Source organism: Rana temporaria, chromosome 1 (assembly GCF_905171775.1).
Source record: "Rana temporaria chromosome 1, aRanTem1.1, whole genome shotgun sequence".
Taxonomy (NCBI): Eukaryota; Metazoa; Chordata; class Amphibia; order Anura; family Ranidae; genus Rana; species Rana temporaria.
This window is the reverse complement of record NC_053489.1, coordinates 242,953,652-242,974,273: the sequence shown is the minus strand read 5'-3', so window position 1 is coordinate 242,974,273 and position 20,622 is coordinate 242,953,652. Positions and strand designations below refer to the sequence as shown.

At 44.4% G+C, this 20,622-nt stretch overlaps 1 protein-coding gene across 1 annotated transcript; it reads right to left on the bottom strand.

Moving 5' to 3' along the window:
• Positions 1–5,665: 5,665 nt before the first annotated feature.
• Positions 5,666–18,556, bottom strand: PLA2G3 (phospholipase A2 group III). The gene is made up of 4 exons (XM_040352175.1): positions 18,160–18,556; positions 10,405–10,537; positions 6,308–6,442; positions 5,666–6,226 (listed from the first exon to the last, which is right to left on the bottom strand). The coding sequence occupies exons 1-4, from the start codon at positions 18,317–18,319 to the stop codon at positions 5,740–5,742; spliced, it is 915 nt and encodes a 304-aa protein (XP_040208109.1). The 5' UTR covers positions 18,320–18,556; the 3' UTR covers positions 5,666–5,739.
• Between the last annotated feature and the right edge of the window lie 2,066 nt (positions 18,557–20,622).

The window sequence follows — 20,622 nt, the reverse complement described above, 5'->3', positions numbered from 1 at the left end:
GCCAGGCTCAGTAAAACCAGGGACAGTATGTAAAAATCTGTGTTTTTTTTAGATCTGTCCGAAAATGACATGCTTTTAATGTGAATATCCCAAGATTTTAGCTGCCCGCCTCTGCACTACCTCCTGGTGTGGTGGCCATCTGTAAGCCAGAGGGGCCCCATAATCTTCTATTGCCCGGGGGCCCCATGAGTTGTCAGTCCGCCCCTGTAATATAGTATATGTGGTGTCACTATGATATAAAAAATCCAAGCTGTGCTAAAGCCCTAGAGTTTTCAAAGTCACCACTAGGTGTCAGTATAGGTAGCATGACTGCAGGCTGAAGAAAAGATATCGAACAGATTCCTCTTTCCACACTAAACAGCATGGATGGACGAATCTTTCCTGCCAGCTACTGCATTATGGCAGCGGGCTCCAGCAGCTGTCAGAATACCCCAACAGTGCCTTCATCTGATTGGATGCAGACACTGTTCGGCCAACAATATTCCACCCAACTCCTTCGGTTGAGATTTGCCAACAGGGGCAGCACCCACTGATTCATCATGAAACATAAAAATTTGAGCCGTGTATGGCAGCCTTTAGAGCGGATAAACTGGGTGATTTTTTATTCTTATATTTGACACAAAAAGCTAAGAAAGAGCTAAATCTTACATTTCAAGCAGGCCAATATATATCACAGACATGGAGTTGCACTGAAAGTGGGTTTATAACTGGATAATAAATTCTATGAATTCATTTGAGAAATGTAAATGAAATATTCTATGATTAATGGTATATTGGAGCTCATTTTATTTTCCAATTGTGCATCTGGATATTATATATGACATTTCAATATCAATTATGACATAACTTACAGTTTCACCTTAAGCAGGGCCCAAATCGCACTGAAACGTCAATTTAATGTTTGGTCAAAGTATTTAAAGCTCATTCATTTTCACTCTTCATTTATTAAATTATTTGCTAAATTAAACAAAATGGCATAGTGTTGGATTGTGTGAAGACGATTTATTTTATATCAGAAATGTTTTGGTGGGTTTATGCCTATTACGCTACCAGAATATAAAATTGTTGTTTTGTTCTCAAATGTGTTTTGCACTAAATGGTTTGTTATATTGTGTCATGCACAAGAGTAGTTAAAATGATTTTCTTATGTGGATATCTTGTCCTTCATATAATCAAATAGTAGAAAGAAATGAATTAATCAGGAAAATACTGAATTATGACCACTAGATGGAGCTGACGATCATCGTAAATACAAAACGTATTTAGTATGATTGTTAGCGCCATCTAGTGGCTAAATATTTCCCTGATTCATTTTTCCTGGAGAGAAAATAGCCTAATACCATTTGATTTTCCCCCCATTCACACACAATGAATGTACCTGCAGTTTTTTAGGATCGGTAGCTCTGTTAAAAACATTTTATAAATACACCCCTATGCCACCTTATAGAGATTTTGAGAATATTGTAAACATAGTATTTGAAGAGACTAATGTACATTGTATAGTGAATGCTTTCTTGATTTAAAATGTTTCATCAGGGCCGGCCTTAGGTGTTCAGGCGCCCTGTGCTAGCTAATCCTGTGGCGCCCCCCCATCTTCACCCCTCGCCCCCAAGACATTGTGCTGCCTGGTACCAAGAATGAAATGCTGCCCCCCCCCAAAAAAAATCACGCCCACCAAAATGAGGCTGCGGATACGATGGTGACCCCTTACAGTGGCCTCCTCCTCTGTCCACCATCAGGGCAGCTCTGACATGTGGAGAGGTGAAAGGCGCACAGGAGTAGGACACAGCATACTGAGCCGAGCGCATATGAGCTTTCCCGAGCCCGGCCGGCTTCGGAACGGCGCATGCACAGTTGCATGGTCGGCTCGCGGCCATCTTTTTATGGACACCCAGATTCACGGACAGTTGGCAACACTGGCGGCAATTTGCCGGCTCAGTGGAGCGGGCGGAACGGGATGGCGGGCTGACGGCAATTTGCATGTGAGTAACTGACTGCGACTCACATTCTGCAAGCTGTGATGGCCGCACGGCGCCCCTGTTGCCCATGGTGCCCTGTGCGGCCGCACAGCTCGCACACCCCAAAGGCCGGCCCTGTAGTTTCATACATTAAGATACACAACATAAGTTGTTCACTTTTCTGCACTATGGAATTTAGCGGTACATATGACATCAATATTTCCATTTATAAATATGACTATATACACTTCAATATGTATTTATTGGTAGCGCTTATATACATGTATTCATTTGTAGAGCTTCCATACAAATAGAGCCTATTATACATATTTACATAAAGAAAAGATATTTTTACACTATAAGATAATTTTATGTTCTCATATATACAATTAGGGCTGGTTCACACCACAAAAACACATTCCAGATCTGTTTCAGATGCATTTCTGCATGCGTGTTTTTAACGCGTTTTTGATGCATTTCCAGATGCATTCCAAGCGCTTTTTTCTTCCCTTTTCCTGTTTTTTTCACTATACTAGGGTCCAGTGTGTTTTTTTTTTTTTTATGCGTTCCAGTGCATTTGTGCATTTTTGATGCGTTCCAGTACAGTCCAGCGCAGAAAAATGCAACATGTTCTACTTTTTTTTCTGGAACTGACCGCACTGGTGTGAGCTATGCCATTGGAAACCATATAACCCGTTTTTGATGCAGAACAAAAACACACTAGACTGCACGTGGTGTGAACTGACCCGTATTTTTATTTTTTTTGGTTCACTAGCAACATTTTAAAGGTGACCTACCCCTCTAAACATTCATGATATGTGCTTTATTGCTGAAGTTTCTTCCATAGATGTATCTATACCAAACCAGCATCCATCTCCACGATCCTGAGAGTCTGACATACTCATAAAACCTTCAGCTCACTGAAGTCAACAGACGTAAACTTCTTGATACATTTATACATACAAGTGAATACTGCATTGACATATTTCTATAGTTCTGTTTTCTAATTGTGATAAAGCAACATTGTGATCTAAAAGTATAGAAAGAGAGAAGCGCTTGTGTAAACTAGCCCTAAGACCAATGGTGGTGCTTAGAGTGGGGCATGTAAGTGCTGCAAAGCTGTCATGAGTGTAACAGCTTCCTGCACAGGGCTCTATCCCCAGCCTCATTCAACTGACAGCGGAGAGACTCCCCTTCCCAAAGCTGAATGTAAACAAAGGAACCGGTGATACCAGTGATGTCATTTCCCAAACATAGTAATGGCCATATATGGGAAAGGATGAGTCACGGAGGATTGAAAGTGAATGGCAACGAGTTGATTTGAAATCTGCTATTGTACTAATTAGTGGTTATGGATTTGCCCACAATTTGTCTTGTCAATTAAAAGCAAGGTGGACCTGATGAGGAATTATTTTTGCATTATGCTCCACCCACACCATTATAAAACCCCTCTGCCAGGTGCCTGTCAGTGTTATGGGCACAGTGGCCAGGGAGGGAACATACTGTATATACACTCTAAAGTCAGCATAGGTGTGCACAGCCTATTGCATTAGGGTGTGCACCTCAAAGCTCAAACACATAAGTGTGTGCATGTGTATATATGCTGTCAGTGTTTGTTTACAAATTTTTTAGGAGCCCTGTTAGGGGGCTTTGGTGAAAAATTCAGGCGTTAAACAGACAAAATCGGTGCCACACAGGGTGATTAGGGTGTGCCCAGTCCCACTTGGCACACCCTATGTGCGTGCCTACGGATGTCAGTACTGGTCTCCAAAACATTCATGTCCCTGTTTCGGACTGGTACATAAATCTGGCACGAGCACCGACAATTCTACAGGACTATGAATTTCCTGCATTAGTTACCACTAGGGGGTTTGTGTAGTATATATATTTATTTCACTTTTCTCCATGCCCTGTGCCTGCATCCTCTGCATGGGTCTAAAGCAGTGTTTCTCAATTCCAGTCCTCAGGCCCCCCCAACAGGTCAGGTTTTCAGGATTTCCATTATTTTGCACAGGTGATTTGATCAGTTTCACTGCCTTAGTAATCACCACAGCCTTTTCATCTGAGGGAAATCCTGAAAACCTGACCTGTTGGGGGGGCCTGAGGACTGGAATTGAGAAACACTGGTCTAAAGCAACTTGTAGAGGTCCATCTCTGACACCCAGCCAATGAAGCTGCAGGGGTGGAAAGTAGTTGAGGGATATTTAGGCTTAATGTACACGGGAAATGTTTACAACCTCTCCTGAACGATTTAACTTGACAGATAGTAACCCATGTTTAAAACGTCTGTTTTGCCACGTTTACAAGACGCGTTTAGAAGCCTTTCTAAAAAAAAAAATCAAAATAGGCAAAAACGAAAAACGCCTGTAAACGAAACACGGCTAAATGCGACTTACCACATTTAGCCATTTTTGAGAAGCGTTTGGGGCTTGAAATGCCTCTAAACTCAGCTTCTGAACCCATTTTTTCACGTTCCATAAATAAGCCTCTAAACTCAACTGCCTATAAACAACTGTAAACGACCCTGTGTACATGTATGGATAAGATCACATAGAGGAGAGTTCAGGAGCAGTTGAAAAATATGCCCAACTGCTCCTAAACATCCGTTTAACAGCAGCAGTGTACATGAGGCCTTAGGGTTCATATCGTGCACTTGTCTGCCCAATTTCTGTACTGCTATGTCATCCCTATGAAACTACAGTTGCCTTAACATTATGTCTGTGCAAAGTGAGTAGAGCAGTCTATTTGCTTTCAGTAAATCAACCCCTTAGCCCCAGAGTTTAGTGCATGTGGTGACGTGTCACTTTTCAAAGAATACCCAATTACATGCTAGGAAAAAAAAAAAAAAAAAAGCATTTTTTCTTGTGTATGATTGGATGATGGAAGTCAGCAGAGCTTCATCTCATTCTCTAAGTTCTAAAGAAAATTCCCTTGCATTGTGCAACTTCACTTTAAAGTATACAGCTCATTTGCCTTTAGTAAATAAATCCCTATGCTTTTCAATCAGAAAAAAACATATTGGGCTAGATTCAGGTACCTTTTACGGCGGCGTATCTCCAGATACGCCGCCGTAATTTCAAATCTGCGTTGGCGTATCGTTACGCCGATTCTCAAAGGCAGATACGCTCAAAAAATAGGCTTCCTCCGCCGACGTAACTTGAATGCGGTGGCGTATAATTGTGTGCAATATTACGCTGGCCGCTAGGGGCGCTTCCGTTGTTTTCGGTGTAGAATATGCAAATTACCTAGATACGCCGATTCACCAACGTACGTACGGCCGGCGCAATTTATTTACGTTGTTTACGTTAGGCTTTTTCGGCGTAAGGTTGTTCCTGCTATTAGGAGGCGCAGCCAATGTTAAGTATGGACGTCGTTCCCGCTTCAAAATTTGAATTTTTTACGTCGTTTGCGTAAGTCTTTCGCGAATAGGGATGGACGTAATTTACGTTCACGTCAAAAGTAATACGTCGTTGCGCCGTACTTGGGAGCAATGCACACTGGCATATGTACACGGACGGCGCATGCAAAAACGTCAATCACGTCAGGTCATCATATATTTACATAAAACACACCCCCCTTCCACATTTGAATTACGCGCGCTTACGCCGGCCCCATTTACACTACGCCGCTGCAACTTACGGAGCAAGTGCTTTGTGAATACTGCACTTGCTCCTGTAAGTTGCGTCGGCGTAGCAAAAATACGCTGCGCCGCCGTAACTATGCGCGCCCCTACCTGAATCTAGCCCAGTGTTTAGATAGAGCTCCATAGTCATTAATACGTTCATCTTTCCTGGCTTGTAGTTGTTTTTTCTGTCAGCGGGTTCACCTTTCTCTCAATAAATGGAATCTTTGAACCTGAGATGGTGCTATTTTGTGCCATCGTTGTCCTTTTGTTCCTCTTTTGAGTCCATTGTCTTCTCTTTCGGAAACTATGTTTGTCAGATTGACCAGAAACGAGTGACCTTTTTACTTCAGCTTCCTCAGACTTTCTTCTAACTTCCATTGTGGTTCCTCCATGGCCTATTACAGATTTCTTTGTCTGTGCCTCCTCCAGTTTTTTCAGCGGTCTTCTCTTACTTTTCACAGTGTTCATAGATGACAAGGAGAGTGAGGAAGCTTTAAATTTGCCTTTCTGTGAAGGAGAACCATGTGGCTGTCTAACTCTGTGAGGGAATGGAGTAGGAGTTTGTTTGTCTTCAGCATTACTGTAGTTGAACACTGTGGGTTTGTGAAGTTCAGCTTTTGGGGATGAGCCATTTCTTTTACAGCTAGAAAATAAAATAAAGAACAGTTATATAATATACTGTGCTGTGATATTACACAAGAGTTGTGATGTGACGCACACGTACCCTCCCCACCAGTGCCATTCCACACACTGCTCCGTCTCTCTCAGGGTGAAGCAGGGCATTTCTAAGACGTTGAAAAACATGATGCCTACCAGGGTGGACATTGAGTCATTGACCGTATGTAGGCACTGTCTGAACCTGCGGGGAAAAGAAAGGTGATAGGAATACATCATATGGGACAAGCTCTTTTGTCATGACATGTATATTTGAAAAACAAAGATTGTATATATATGAAAACATCAGTTTAAAAGCCCCATGAAACAATGAAATATAACTGACTCACTACCTAGGCCTCATGCACATGACCGCCTGCATTTGATGCAGGAGAAATTGATCTGTTAAGCATAAGTAAACAAAGTGTTACTAAACCCACAACAGTAAAATCAGTCTTTATATGCAATAAAACATGCTTTTTATACTCATTGTGGAACCCAAGGGGTTAATCCTTTGCATTGTGTAAAAAGGCTGGTTGATCGTGTCTTCTCTGATCCTCCTCTTCAGATATAGTGAATGCAGGGTGCTGGGTTTAGTAACACTTTAAGTTTTAAGTCATATTTAGTCTTAGACCCCATACACACTAATAGATTTTCTGTAGATTTTTGTCTTCAGATTTTCCTAAACCATATAATATGAGGTTAACCCTTAAGAGTTTCAATTTGTATGCAATCAGGCAGGCCCTTGCACTACATGGTTTTGGTAAATCTGAAGACATTAATCTGCAGAAAATCTAATAGTGTGTATGGGGCTTTACACTTAGGCCCCATACACACGATAGAATCCATCCGCTGAAAAATCCCAGCGAATGGGTTTCAGCGGATAGATTCTATGGTGTGTACAATCCAGCGGATCTGTTTCCGCGGATTTTTCTCCCATGCGATGGATTTCCAGCAGATAAATATTTGAAGACATGTCTTCAAATCTATCCGCTGGAATCCATCCCAACGGATTGATCCGCTGGTCTGTACAGACTCACCGGATCAATCCGTCCAAAGGGATTTATCCGTGGAAACGGTCCGCTGGACCGTATCCGCGGATAAATCCTCCCGTGTGTACGGGGCCTAAGACATGGTAGCTGGTGAATGCAAGTCTTGCTGTAAGGTAATATAGACTAATATAAATATATATGAATCTTGCGAGCTACTCTAGAGCAACCTGAGACTACAATCAGCGTCAGATATAAAGTAACCTTAGTCATTACCTCAGGTCAGTCTGTCCCCCAGTAAAATCCCCCCAGGTCAGTCTGTCCCCCAGTACAGCCCCTCCCCAGGTCTGTCTGTCCCCTAGTATAATCCACCTCCAACAGTGTAAACGCACACTTAAAGGGGTTTTCCACCTTTTTTTTAAGTTTATTAAAAGTCAGCAGATACAAAAAGTGTAGCTGCTGGCTTTTAATAAACTGACACTTACCTGCTCCACGGCTCCAGCGACGCGCCGGCCGGGGCTCCGCTCCTCGCCCCCCCTCGCCGGCCGGCGTCTTCATTCTTAGTGTGGGCACCCGGCAGTGACAGCTTTCGGCTTCGCGGCCGGGCACCCACTGCGCATGTGCGAGCGGCAGTGCGCATGCGCGAGCGGCGCAGCGCCGTCCGATTGGACAGGCGCTCGCCTACAGGGAGGGGCTGTGAAAAGGTGATTGAGCTAATCGCCTTTCCAGCCCCTCGGCGGAAGGAGGAAGTGGGACAAGAAGTCCCCTTCTCCTGAAGCCCCCACTCCCCCCCCCAAAAAAATGACATGCCAAATTTGGCATGTAAGGGGGCGAGGAGTGGGTTAAGAGGAAATTCCATTTTTAGGTGGAACTCCTCTTTAAGTTTGGTCCACATAAGCAGTTGAACCACTCCTGGGCTCTGAGTAAAACTGTATCAGCAAACAAGCTTGGATACATGTTTGTTTGTTTGTACAAGATGCTGACACATAAAAGTTTGGAAGTCGTTTGGAGAGGAATCCTATGCTTAAAGGGGTTGTAAAGGTAAATGTTTTTTTACCTTAATGCATCCTATGCATTAAGGTAAAAAAACATCTGACAGCACCGCCCCCTCCCCCCCCCGAGCCCCCGTTTGACTTACCTCAGCGTTCGAAAGTCCCGGGCGCGTGCTTGTCATCTTGCTCGGTTCCCAGCCTGGCCGTTGATTGGCTAGGCAGGGCAGATTGATAGCAGCGCAGCCATTGGCTGGCGCTGCTGTCAATCACAGCGGATGAAGCGGCGCGCCGGGGGGCGGGGCCGAGTAAATCAGTCGGCGGCTATGGCCGCTGCTGTATCACGGGAGCGCGCTCGCAAAAGCTTTCCACCATGCGAGGGAGCTCGCATGAACGTGGAAAGCTTTTGCGAGGAGGAGCAGAGACAGCCGCCGAGGGACCCCAGAAGACACGGATCCGGCTCACTCTGTGCAAAACGATCTGCATAGTGGAGGTAAGTATAACATGTTTGTTATTTAAAAAAAAAAAAAAATTGTGCCTTTAGTGTTCCTTTAATGCTTTTTATAGTTTGTTGCGCTGGAATCACCTAAAATGTGTGAGTATCCTGATGTTATGTTAAATACATTTTTAAACTAGCGATAATGCAATATCCAGCCTCTTTCTTGTTTTAAAAGTCACCCTCTTCTGATCAGGATTATCATCACTAGAGTCACTTTTTGGACAGTAAGGCCCCGTACTCACGACCAAACATGTCTGCTGAAACTGGTCCGCAGGCCAGTTTCAGCAGACATGTTTGGTCGTGTGTGGGCGCGAGCGGGCCGAATTCCAGCAAACATTTGCCCGCCGGGCCTTTTCCCAGCGGACAAATATTCCTGGACTTGTTTTAAAACAGTCCGCTGGAATCCTGCCCGCTCGGACATGTACGGTCGTCAGTACAGACCTACCGTACATGTCCAGGCGCCCGCCGTCCCTCGCATGCGTCGAATGACTTCGACGCATGCGTGGAAGCATTTTAAAGGCGGGCCGCCCACGTCGCTGCGTCATTGTCGCGGCGACACCGCGGACACGCCCCGCGTATTGTTTACGCGCGGACTTCTGTACGATGGTGTGTACAACCATCGTACAGAAGCCCTCTGGCAGACATGTATGGTGAAAACGGTCCGACGGACCGCTTTCACCATACATGTTTGGTCGTGAGTACCCGGCCTTATACGTATAATACTTCAATTTGCACTTTTGTCTCTGCGAATTGATAAAAATTGGGAGAAAAAAAAAAGTTTTTGTGGACACTTGATATTAAGGAATAATATTAAATTCATTTCACTGTGAGCTTGCTTGTTACACAAATTTTTTTTTTTATGTTCCTAGTTACATTTTTTTTGGTAATATAGACTGTTGTAATTAATACAATGCAGTACATAAAAGCAAGAAAAAAAGCCCACTTTATATTTTTATGTAAGTTAATGGGGTTGATTTACTAAAGGCAAATGGACTGTGCACTTTGCATGTGCAGTTTACTAATTTCCCCCAGAAGAACACCCAATCGGGTGCAAGCAAAAAAAACAAACAAACAGAACTTTTGCTTGCGCATGATTGGTTGATAGAAATCAGCAGAGCTTTACCACATTCACTAAGCCCTGGGGAAAAATGAGAGCAACTGCACTTGCAAAGTGTACAGCCTATTTACCTTTTGTAAATCAACCCTAATGAGTCTTGCTTATGCATATTGAGCGTCATTAGTCACAGCAAGTATGTGCAGTGTGATAACCAACTGTACTGCTTTTACAGGTTACTGTATATTATGGAATAACACTGTACTTTATGTGTATATGCAGCAAACAATGATTTTATTGAGTGAAGAATATGATGTTGCACAGCGTTAAGTGTTGTAAATTGACAGGTGCCAGATAAAGAAGGCCGAGTTTATAGAGGGTATTATGGCAGAGATGATGAGATTTTTTCATGCTGTGTGGAATTTGACACCCGTGTGATCCTGGTAATGTCTGATGTAACCTGCTCTTTCCATTAGCGGCAATGCTAATAAGAAATGAGTCACTCCTCCTCACATTTAGATTATTTCATGCAAAAGATAAAAGGTTTTTCTGATGATCACCCTACTCCGATTCCCTCGCTGTGCTTGTAAAGCTATTACTATTTTTGTAAGATGGGAGAGTTCACTTTTCACTCACCTCTGATTACAGTCACAGTGTGACACCGTGTGCAGTTTGTAATTTCGAATGCCATACTGAAATCCAAATGATTGGATTGTTGGACCGCAATGGTCATGTTCTCTGCAGCAAAGATCCACTTCACGGAACACTCCTAAACAAAAAAAAGAGTATTTAGTTCACAAATGTGTTTGTATTTTAATATCTTTATGGGAAAGTAGACGGTAAAATAAATAAAAACACTCTTAACCACTTAAGCCCCGGACCAAAATGCTGCCTAAAGACCCAAGGGGTTTTTACAGTTCGGGACTGCGTCACTTTAACAGACAATTGCGCGGTCGTGCGACGTGGCTCCCAAACAAAATTGGCGTCTTTTTTTCCCCACAAATAGAGCTTTCTTTTGGTGGTATTTGATCACCTCTGCGGTTTTTATTTTTTGCACTATAAACAAAAATAGAGCGACAATTTTGAAAAAAATGCAATATTTTTTACTTTTTGCTATAATAAATATCCCCCCAAAACATATATAACATTTTTTTTTTCCTCAGTTTAGGCCGATAGGTATTCTTCTACCTATTTTTGGTAAAAAAAAAAATCGCAATAATCGTTTATCGATTGGTTTGCGCAACATTTATAGTGTTTACAAAATAGGGGATAGTTTTTTTGCATTTTTTTTTTTTTTTACTACTAATGGCGGCGATCAGCGATTTTTTTCGTGACTGCGACATTATGGCGGACACTTCGGACAATTTTGACAAATTTTTGGGACAATTGTCATTTTCACAGCAAAAAATGCATTTAAATTGCATTCTTTATTGTGAAAATGACAGTTGCAGTTTGGGAGTTAAACACAGGGGCCCAGATTCAGGTAGATCCGTGCAATATTTGCGTGGGCAAAGGGCAACGATGTTTGCTCTGCGCCCACGCAAATATTTTGAAATGCCCGCGATTCACGGAGCAGTAGCTCCGTAAATTGCGCGGGCGATATGCTAAATAGCCGGGCGTAAGGCTGCCTAATGTAAATGATCCCGCCGGGGGCGGGAATCATTTAAATTAGGCGCGCTCCCGCGCCGAGCGAACAGCGCATGCTCCGTCGGGAAACTTTCCAGACGTGCATTGCGGCAAATGACGTCGCAAGGACGTCATTTGCTTCTAAGTGAACGTGAATGGCGTCCAGCGCCATTCACAAATCACTTACGTAAACGACGTGAAATTTAAATTTCACGAGCGGGAAGGGCGGCTATACTTTAGCATTGGTTGCCCCTGCTACAGCAGGAGCAACCTTGCGCTAAAGTCGCCGTACGGAAACTCCGTACCTTGCGTGCGCAGGGCCCGCGCAACTTTTGTGAATCGGTGGTAGTATGCAATTTGCATACTATACGCCGATCACAATGGCCGCGCCCCCTAGCGGCCAACGCAAGAATGCAGCCTGAGATATGAAGGCATAAGGAGGCTTATGTCTGTCATATCCTAGGCTGCAGTCGGTGTAACAAGGTTCCTGAATCAGGAGCACTCGTTACACCGGAGCAAGTAAGCACTTGCGCCGCGCAACCTATGGTTGCACGGGCGCAAGTGCTTCTTGAATCTGGGCCAGGGGGCGCTGTAACATTTAGGGATCACTGTGTATGTGTTTACTAGTGTAGGGGGGTGTGGCTGTAGGAATGACGTCATCGATCGCGTCTTCCCTATAAAGGGGATGACGCAATTGATGCGCCGACACAGTGAAGCACGGGGAAGCCGTGTTTACACATGGCTCTCCCCGTTCTTCAGCTCCGGGGAGCGATCGCGACGGAGCGGCTATAAACGAATAGCCGCGCCGTCGTCCCGGATTGCTCCTGAAGCCACGGGGACCGCCGCATGTACCGGGGGGGGGTCCCGATCGGACCCCCGACCCACGTCAAGCAGAGGACGTATATATACGTTGATGTGCCTGCCTGTGCCATTCTGCTGACGTATATGTACATGAGGCGGTCCTTAAGTGGTTAAAAACCTTAGAATAGAAAAAAACGACAGCAGACAACTCATTGGATATTAAAGGCCGTGGATGTTTATTATTGGTTTAAATAAATAAATAAATAGATAAATAAATAAATAACTAGTGGGTAAACAATAAATTAAGATAGTAATATAAATATATAAATAAACTTTAGCAAGCCTAGCCACTATGGCTCAGGCTGCAAACAAAATTACCCAACTCCAACTTAAACAATGCACTTGAACAAAAAACAGCATGAGCATAAATTCTTCTTCTTTTTTTTTTTATTTTAACTTTATTTATTATAAAATATAATCTTATATTTAAAAACTTGTCCCCCTCTGCAAAAACACAAAGGTGACCCAACCACATAATAACAGCCGCGACATAAATAAAACAAGGGGGGGGGGGGACACCACAGTTCTTCTGTCCTCTGAGGCGACTGAGCTCCATCCTACGGAACCCTCTTTATGTAGCCCCAGAATCAGGCCAGTTCTGGCTAGTTTAAACCCACTTTGCGCGGGCTTTCCCTGCGGCCAGAGAGATGACCTGCCTAACTGGATCTAACCTGTATTTTTGAGCAGGCTTTCACAGGTCACAGAGAGGTCACTATACATTTCTCCCCTCAGACCTGTGAGCCCGCCTAAATCACCCCCTGAGAGCGTCAGTCTCCAAGGGGGGAACCTGAAAACTGTCCTCCCGCCACTTTCCCATGAGGAAAAGGGGGGCTAGAGGCTGCCATTCCCCTTTTCCCTTCATTCTAATAAAGGGGAAAAGGAGACACAGCAGAGGGAGAATTCACAGTCTGCAGCACAGTGTCAGAGGGAGAGAAATATAGGCATGCACAGGGGGTGTGCCAGGTGTGCTTGTGCACACCCTAATCACTAAGTGCAGTGATGATTCCCCCTACTGTCCATGCCCCCCCCCCCCACAGTGCTGCTGGCTTCCCTCCTAATATTCAGTGCATAGCCTGTGGTATAGGGAAAGGGAAAGGAGCCACAGTGGAGGAGTGGAATATTGAGAGCACAGCATGTGGCATATAGACAGGCAAAGCACCCACAATGGAGGAAAGGAATATTCAGGGCACAGCATGCGGCATAGAGAAAGGGAAAGGAGCCACAAGGGAGGAGTGGAATATTCAGTGCACGGAATGCAGCATAGAGAAAGGGAAAGGAGCCACAGTGGAGGACTTGACATTGAGAATGAAAGGGCCCTGCAGCATAGAGCCATAGTGAAGGCGTGGAACATGATACCACACAGCTTTGATTGGTACTTTGCAGAGCCAGATGGCAAATAATCCACAATGAAAAAGTGGTACAGCGCACATAACAGACATAACCTGTGTTAGGTAGCTGGAGGATGAAAGCTCTGAAGAAAAGGGGACACCCTTGAAACGCGTCAGTTTTGGTTTACCCTTCCATGATTATGACTGGCCAGTGGAATATACTGGATGAACTATCTGGTGGACTTTATACATTTTGCTTGATTTTATGCTTCGTTTGTGAGTATGTTTTTTTTATTTATTTTTTAAATAACAGTTTTTATTAAGCGCAGGCTGACACTGTGATACAAAAACTTCAGCATAACAGCAGCATAAACAGTGCATATCAAAATACAGTAAATCACAAGGTAGACAGCAGGGGGAGCTTGCTGACTCCACATATAAACCACTAAACCTCAAACAAAGTCTGCCGAAAACCACATCAAAGTTCACAAAAAGGAAAAACAAAACAAAGAGAAAGAGAGAAAAGAGGGGGCCAGGGAAAAAATAAAATAGAAGAAGAAGAGAGAAGAAACTGCAGATAAAAGAGAAATAGAGGGGAATGAGGTAGGGGGGCTCGGCCATTAGCTCAGGGCAGGTCCTCTCGCCGGTGCAAACCTTGTCATGCATTTCCAGTCTATCCTGCAATCTGGCTGTCATTTTTTCCATCAGCTCTATATCTTTTATCCTTGTGTACAGATCTGCCTGTGAGGGAGGGGATTGTCGCTTCCAGTGGAGAGCAACTAGGCATCTCGCAGCCGTCAAAATATGTCTAAGCAATTTTTGGAACACTTGGGAATTTGCAGGGGCGACACCCCTAGTAAAAATAGTTTTGGGGTCCTGGGAACCGGTACTCCCAAGAGACGGGACAACAACAGCTGGGTTTCCGTCCAAAATGGTACTATCTGGCAGGTCCAGTATATATAGTAAGGGTCCCCTTGGCTCCCTGACAGTGCCAACACCTATCTGAGCTGGAGGGATAAATAGCGTGGAGTACATCTGGTGTCAGGTACCAAAAATGGAGAATTTTGTAGTTGTTCTCCTTGTAGAGCGTGCAGAAGGAGCTTTTTGCCGCCTGAGACCAGATCGTCTGCCACGTTGCCGCTGGGATCTCCTCCCCTAGCACCTTTTCCCAGCGGAGCATATTCGCATGCTTACCCCGAGTGGGGAAGGAGCAAGAGTTTAGCAGCTGATATATGTCCATTATCAGACCTCGGCAAGCAGATCACTCTAATACCAGCTTTTCGAAGGGGGTTGGCGCCGAAAATTGGAGATTCGGGGCAAAGGATTGTGCATAGTGTCGTATCTGCAAGTACCCATAAAACACCTGGCGAGGCAACAACAGCTGGGTTTCCGTCCAAAATGGTACTATCTGGCAGGTCCAGTATATATAGTAAGGGTCCCCTTGGCTCCCTGACAGTGCCAACACCTATCTGAGCTGGAGGGATAAATAGCGTGGAGTACATCTGGTGTCAGGTACCAAAAATAGAGAATTTTGTAGCCATTCTCCTTGTAGAGCGTGCAGAAGGAGCTTTTTGCCGCCTTTCTGCCACGTTGCCGCTGGGATCTCCTCCCCTAGCACCTTTTCCCAGCGGAGCATATTCGCATGCTTACCCCGAGTGGGGAAGGAGCAAGAGTTTAGCAGCTGATATATGTCCATTATCAGACCTCGGCAAGCAGATCACACTAATACCAGCTTTTCGAAGGGGGTTGGCGCCGAAAATTGGAGATTCGGGGCAAAGGATTGTGCGTAGTGTCGTATCTGCAAGTACCCATAAAACACCTGGCGAGGCAGATCAAATTTCTTTTGTAGGTCAGAGAATGAGAGCAACTTACATGTTATAGGGTCCACCAGGTGGCCAAAGTGGAACAGGTCACGTGTCGCCCAGGGCGAAGACATCTGATGAGTTAGACCATCAGGCATCATGGGGTTATACAGGAAAGAGGTCAAAAGAGATCTTTCCGAGCCCAGGCTATGCACCCGGGACAATCTACGCCAGAACATCCTAAGGTGAAGCATAGGTTATGAGTATGTTTTTTACACGTTTAAATAAACAATCATCATAAAGGTAATGCACTAGGCTGGTACGTCCCTGTTCCTTTTCTTATCTTTTCAGAGTACAACTGAGGTTTCCTTGACCTGTCTGGAGTGGCAGCACAACCAATGTGGGGGCTAGACCAGTGAAGCCACACACAGTGGTGTATTTAAGTTTTGTGCTGCCCTAGGCCTGACTAAACTTGTGCACCCCCTAATTTATATATGACCCACACCTTCCTGTCAAGGCCACACCCCTTGCTGTTTAAGACCCACCCTTCCCTAAAAAAAAGTGTTGCCTATAGTTCTACTTTAGGCACAAAATTCTGCAAATTTTATGGAGAGGACTAAGAAGATATAACCATGACAATGGTGCAGCAGAAAATACATAGCACAGTGAGGAAGGTTTGTGGTTCAGGATAATAGGACAGTCAAAATTAGAAGCTCCGCCCCCCCCCCACAGTTGCGGAATGCTGACCAGAAGCAGTGCGGCTGCTTTATGGGGGCACTAGACTAATTTGCCTCTCTGTCCAGTACGCCCCATAAGACTGGCGCTACACTATCAGTGTAGCGCAAGCCGGCGGGGACTCTTTCCATGCTGCCCCCCTGCAACGTGCTGCCCTAGGCCTGGGCCTTGTTGGCCTAGGCCAGGATACAGCCCTGGCCACACAGCAATTTCTCAAGCGCAGGAGCATTTTTTTTTAGGAGGATGAAACCTACATCGGAGGAGTGAAACAGAGAAGTTGACACCACACCACCTACATTAGTGAATAGAGTATAAGGAGCCACAAACTAGAGAACAGCACACAGCCAAGTACACGAACAGTCATAGTGACGGAGTATGGAACCTATAGGAAGAAAGAAGAGGGGCAGTAAAATACTGGGGAGAAGAGCAGAAAGGGAAATGGTATGTGCTACTAAAAGGGTAAGTTCACCTTTGTACATTTTTTTTTCTTTCTAAATTCCAGCTCCCCATGCACCAATATAGGATTCATGTACTTTTTTTGCAAAAATATCAAAGCTTTCCATTAAATCTAGAGTCACTTACTTTTCTTGTCCTAATCCATGTTTCCAGACGTGGAACATTAGTAATGTTTTCTTCCTGATCAGACTGTAGGTCATGACACAGGAAGGAATTGACCAGCTGACCTCATTGGCACACACCCTGCATCATCTACTCACCCATTCTCAGGTGCACATTTTTTAAATGAAATGCAATCAATCAGTGATCACCGTTCTCACTAAATACACAATATACAATCAGATCAGACCATGTTTATACACCTAAAATTAATAGTTGCGCTTTCAGTGCCATTGTTAACGACACACCAAACACAGAAGCAAACACACATTTTGCCATTTGAAAAAACGAGGGGCAAATGCTGCAAAATGCACAATAAAAAACACACAACCCACAAAACGCCAAAATGTCCCATTGATCACGTGTAGTGCAGCCAATTGAAAACAACAGGCTGCCCTATGAGTGTCACAGGAAAAACAAGACACAAAATGTGCGCTCCCACTTTGCTAGATATGAATGGGGCATGAAAGTGAAATGTGTGCGATAACACAAGAACAACGAGGCTCCATTCACATCTGTGCGTTTCCTTGCATTTCAGAAGTGCACTGCACCAAAAATCGTAATAAAAAAACGCACTAAGCTCCACTGTAAAAAAAGTTCTGAAGCTTCTTTGGAGCGATTGCTGTGTGTAGGGCAGCCCTTTTTGGTGGATGGACTGCCCTATGAGTGAAAATGCTCCAAAACGCCTCACCCCCTCGTTAAAAAAAAAACGCATGTGGGAATGCGAGTTCCCGCTATGCAGAGTTGTTAGTGTCCACTCCCTCCTATGTACTTGTATAAAGATGACCATACACTATGCAATCTGATTGTGTATTTAGTGAGAAGGGTGATCACTAATTGATTGCATTTCATTTGAAAAACATGCACCTGGGAATGGGTGAGTAGATGATGCAGGGTGTGTGCTAATGAGGTCAGTTGGTCAACTCCTTCCTGTGTCATGACCTAAAGTCTGATCAGGAAGAAAGACATTACTAATGGAAAGGTCTGGAAACGTGGATTAGGACAAGTTACTGTAGATTTAATGGAGAGCTTTGATATTTTTGCAAAAAAAGTGCATGAATGCTATATTTGTGCATGAGGAGCTGGAATTTACAAGTACAAAAAAGTGTACAAAGGTGAACTTACCCTTTAAGGATGTAAATCTGAAAGCATGTCAGAATCCACTAGTATTGCTGATAGAAAATGGGCAATGCCATTCTCTCTTTACAGGACAGGATGTTTAAAGACAATTGCTAACAAGCTAGTTTACCCCTTCAAATACCCAGACTGATTTAGGATAATTAAAGCAGCAATGTCCTTCTAATTTGATTCAGGTTTAGAAGTAAACATAGATTAGAATTAAAGCAGTTCATCTAATAAATCAGCCCCTGTAAGCATTTTACTGACTTTTGCTATACCGTTTTTTTTTGGTGTATCCATCTCACCTAGGTTGGTGAAGTTCTCGGCAATGCTCCCGACTCCACACCACAGTGTTCCTGGCATAATCCAGCTCCGTCTATGTCGAATGTGGTTATTCTCTGCATTCACGTGGATTAAAACGGTTGAGTAAAGCACTACCACCAACACAAACGTGCCCCTCCACATCTTTATACGCAGCCAAATGACAAAGCAAATTCTCAAAGCTGCATGCACTGCAGATGTTAGTGTCTAGAACAAATCAATAAGTATAAGAGGGCTTTGGAGATCTGGCACATACTCTATTAAGGAATTATAATAAAAAGTCAGCTACAGATTAAGCAACAGGGCATACACACACATGCAGGTTTATAAATCAGACAGAATTCCTGCCTTCCATGTGTCAGGAGACAGAGCTGCAGCTGATGCTTATATAGTCTCTACTAGATGAGGTGATGTGTGATAACCTGCGCTATGACACACCCACTCACTATTACCTTCAGCATCTTTATTACCAGCAGCTCTTCCTGGATGGTGTATGTCCTCCAAATCAACCTTTTATTTTGCTTTATTTGTCCAAAAGGCCAAGTGACCCTTTTGGGCGTTTTACAACATATCGATACCAGCTTTTGTATCACAATTACATATTTCCTCTAAGGAGTTGACTGCTGATTCATTTAACTAATTATAAATTACACACATGTTAGAACACATCAATTATTTATGTCCCATGTACTCTGGCTATTCTTACATCTGTTAATTCCCCACACAAGTTTTACAATTACAGTACTCAGCTAATTTCCCTTTATCTGTCTGACAAACTGAAATGCAGGGCAGGACACAGAATAAAAACCAGCCCTGGAAAAATTTTCACATCAGCCCCAGAATTTTTTTCAAAACAGGGGGAAGGGGGGAAACCTTTATATCAGTGACCCCTTACATTATGTATTCACTCCTCCCTTACATCAGTGACCCCCCTCCCCTCTCAGACTGGCCTGGCGGCGCTATCACTGACCTCCTCTCAGGTGCAGGGCTCAGTCAGAGGGCTCCAGGTTGGTGGCTCTGGGTTTATCCTATAGTCTCCTCTCTACAGTCCACACACATCTGACTTCTCCCTTGACCACCATCCTGGCAGTACTGCCACTCTTGACTCCTCTCCAGACTCCCTCAGAGACTGCAGACATGATGCAGGGGATGGTCAGAGACTGCATACACGGTACAGGAGATGGTCAGTGTGACAGACTCACCCGGGACAGAGGCTTTTGGAGGAGACTGAATGCTAGCCTCTTGCCTTGTGATCATGGGCCCTGGCATTTGGGGGAACGATGCTCTTTGTGAGCTGTATGCCTGGGGACCCTGTATATGCCATATTAGAGTGACTGATTCATACTGTTGGGACATACAGTGTAAGGAGATGCTAATGCCGTCTCCTCCAGCCATCTGTCTGTTCTCTGTGCTAATTGACCCTGCTATTGTGTGAAGATGTCCTGTGTTTACACTTATGATAATGTGTATTGTATAGCAGGTGAGCGAGGAGATATGACGTCTACCCTGAAAGGTCATATCTATGAGTCACCTAGTCTGGGTAAATGATTAGTTAATTAGCTCATGTTAATTTATGTTCTGGTTACCTCCTCTTTAACTGTATATAAGGTTGTATTCTTGGTTCTAATAAACACTCCATGTTCAGCAGACAAACAAGTCTCATCTTGTTGTGTGCTTGTGAGCAGCTGGAATATCTGATATCTATATCCAGACTCATAGTAAGTGGTATATTTGATGGAAGCACTCAAGCGGAGTGTGGGACGCTCCATTACATTGGTGGCAGCAGTGGGACACTTCCTGCAGTCTGGAACATCCAACCTCCACCTGGATCCAAGGTTCGGATAGCAGAAGAGAGGAGAGGTACAGATACCAGCCGCCATGGAAGAGGAATTCCGAAGGAGGTTGCGAGAGAAGCAGATACAGCACAGAGGATCAGTATCAGAGCAGGTCCTGCTGGGATGGTCTGATTCTGTTCGCTGCGAACTCTTGAAGGAAGCGATAGCCTGTGAGCAGCGACAACAGGGAAAAGTTCTCCGCTCCAACCGGGAAAGGTACTGGTCGCAGTATGGATTGCGGGTGCTGTTGTTGGGAGAAAAACGGCACAAGGAACAGACAGCTGAATTAAGCAGGCTGGTCTGGGCAGAGATGCGGCTAGATGAGAGCTACAGAGCTCTTCGGTGGCATGTATCCCAAGCATGTCCCTGGATAGCGGATGACAGCCCAACAGAAGGCTTAAGCTACGGAGTCCTGGGACTGTTGTATGTGAAGCTGACAGGGGACTCTAACTTTGGGAGTGATTTGGAGTGGCGGTTGGACGAAATCATGGATTTCAGAGAAGGGCTACTGAATGTCTCGGAAGTGCACTGGGCACTGGAAGATATAGAGTTTCTGGCCGTTCAGGAATGGGAGCTGGAGATCGCCTACAGACGGCTGCTAGACTCTGATCA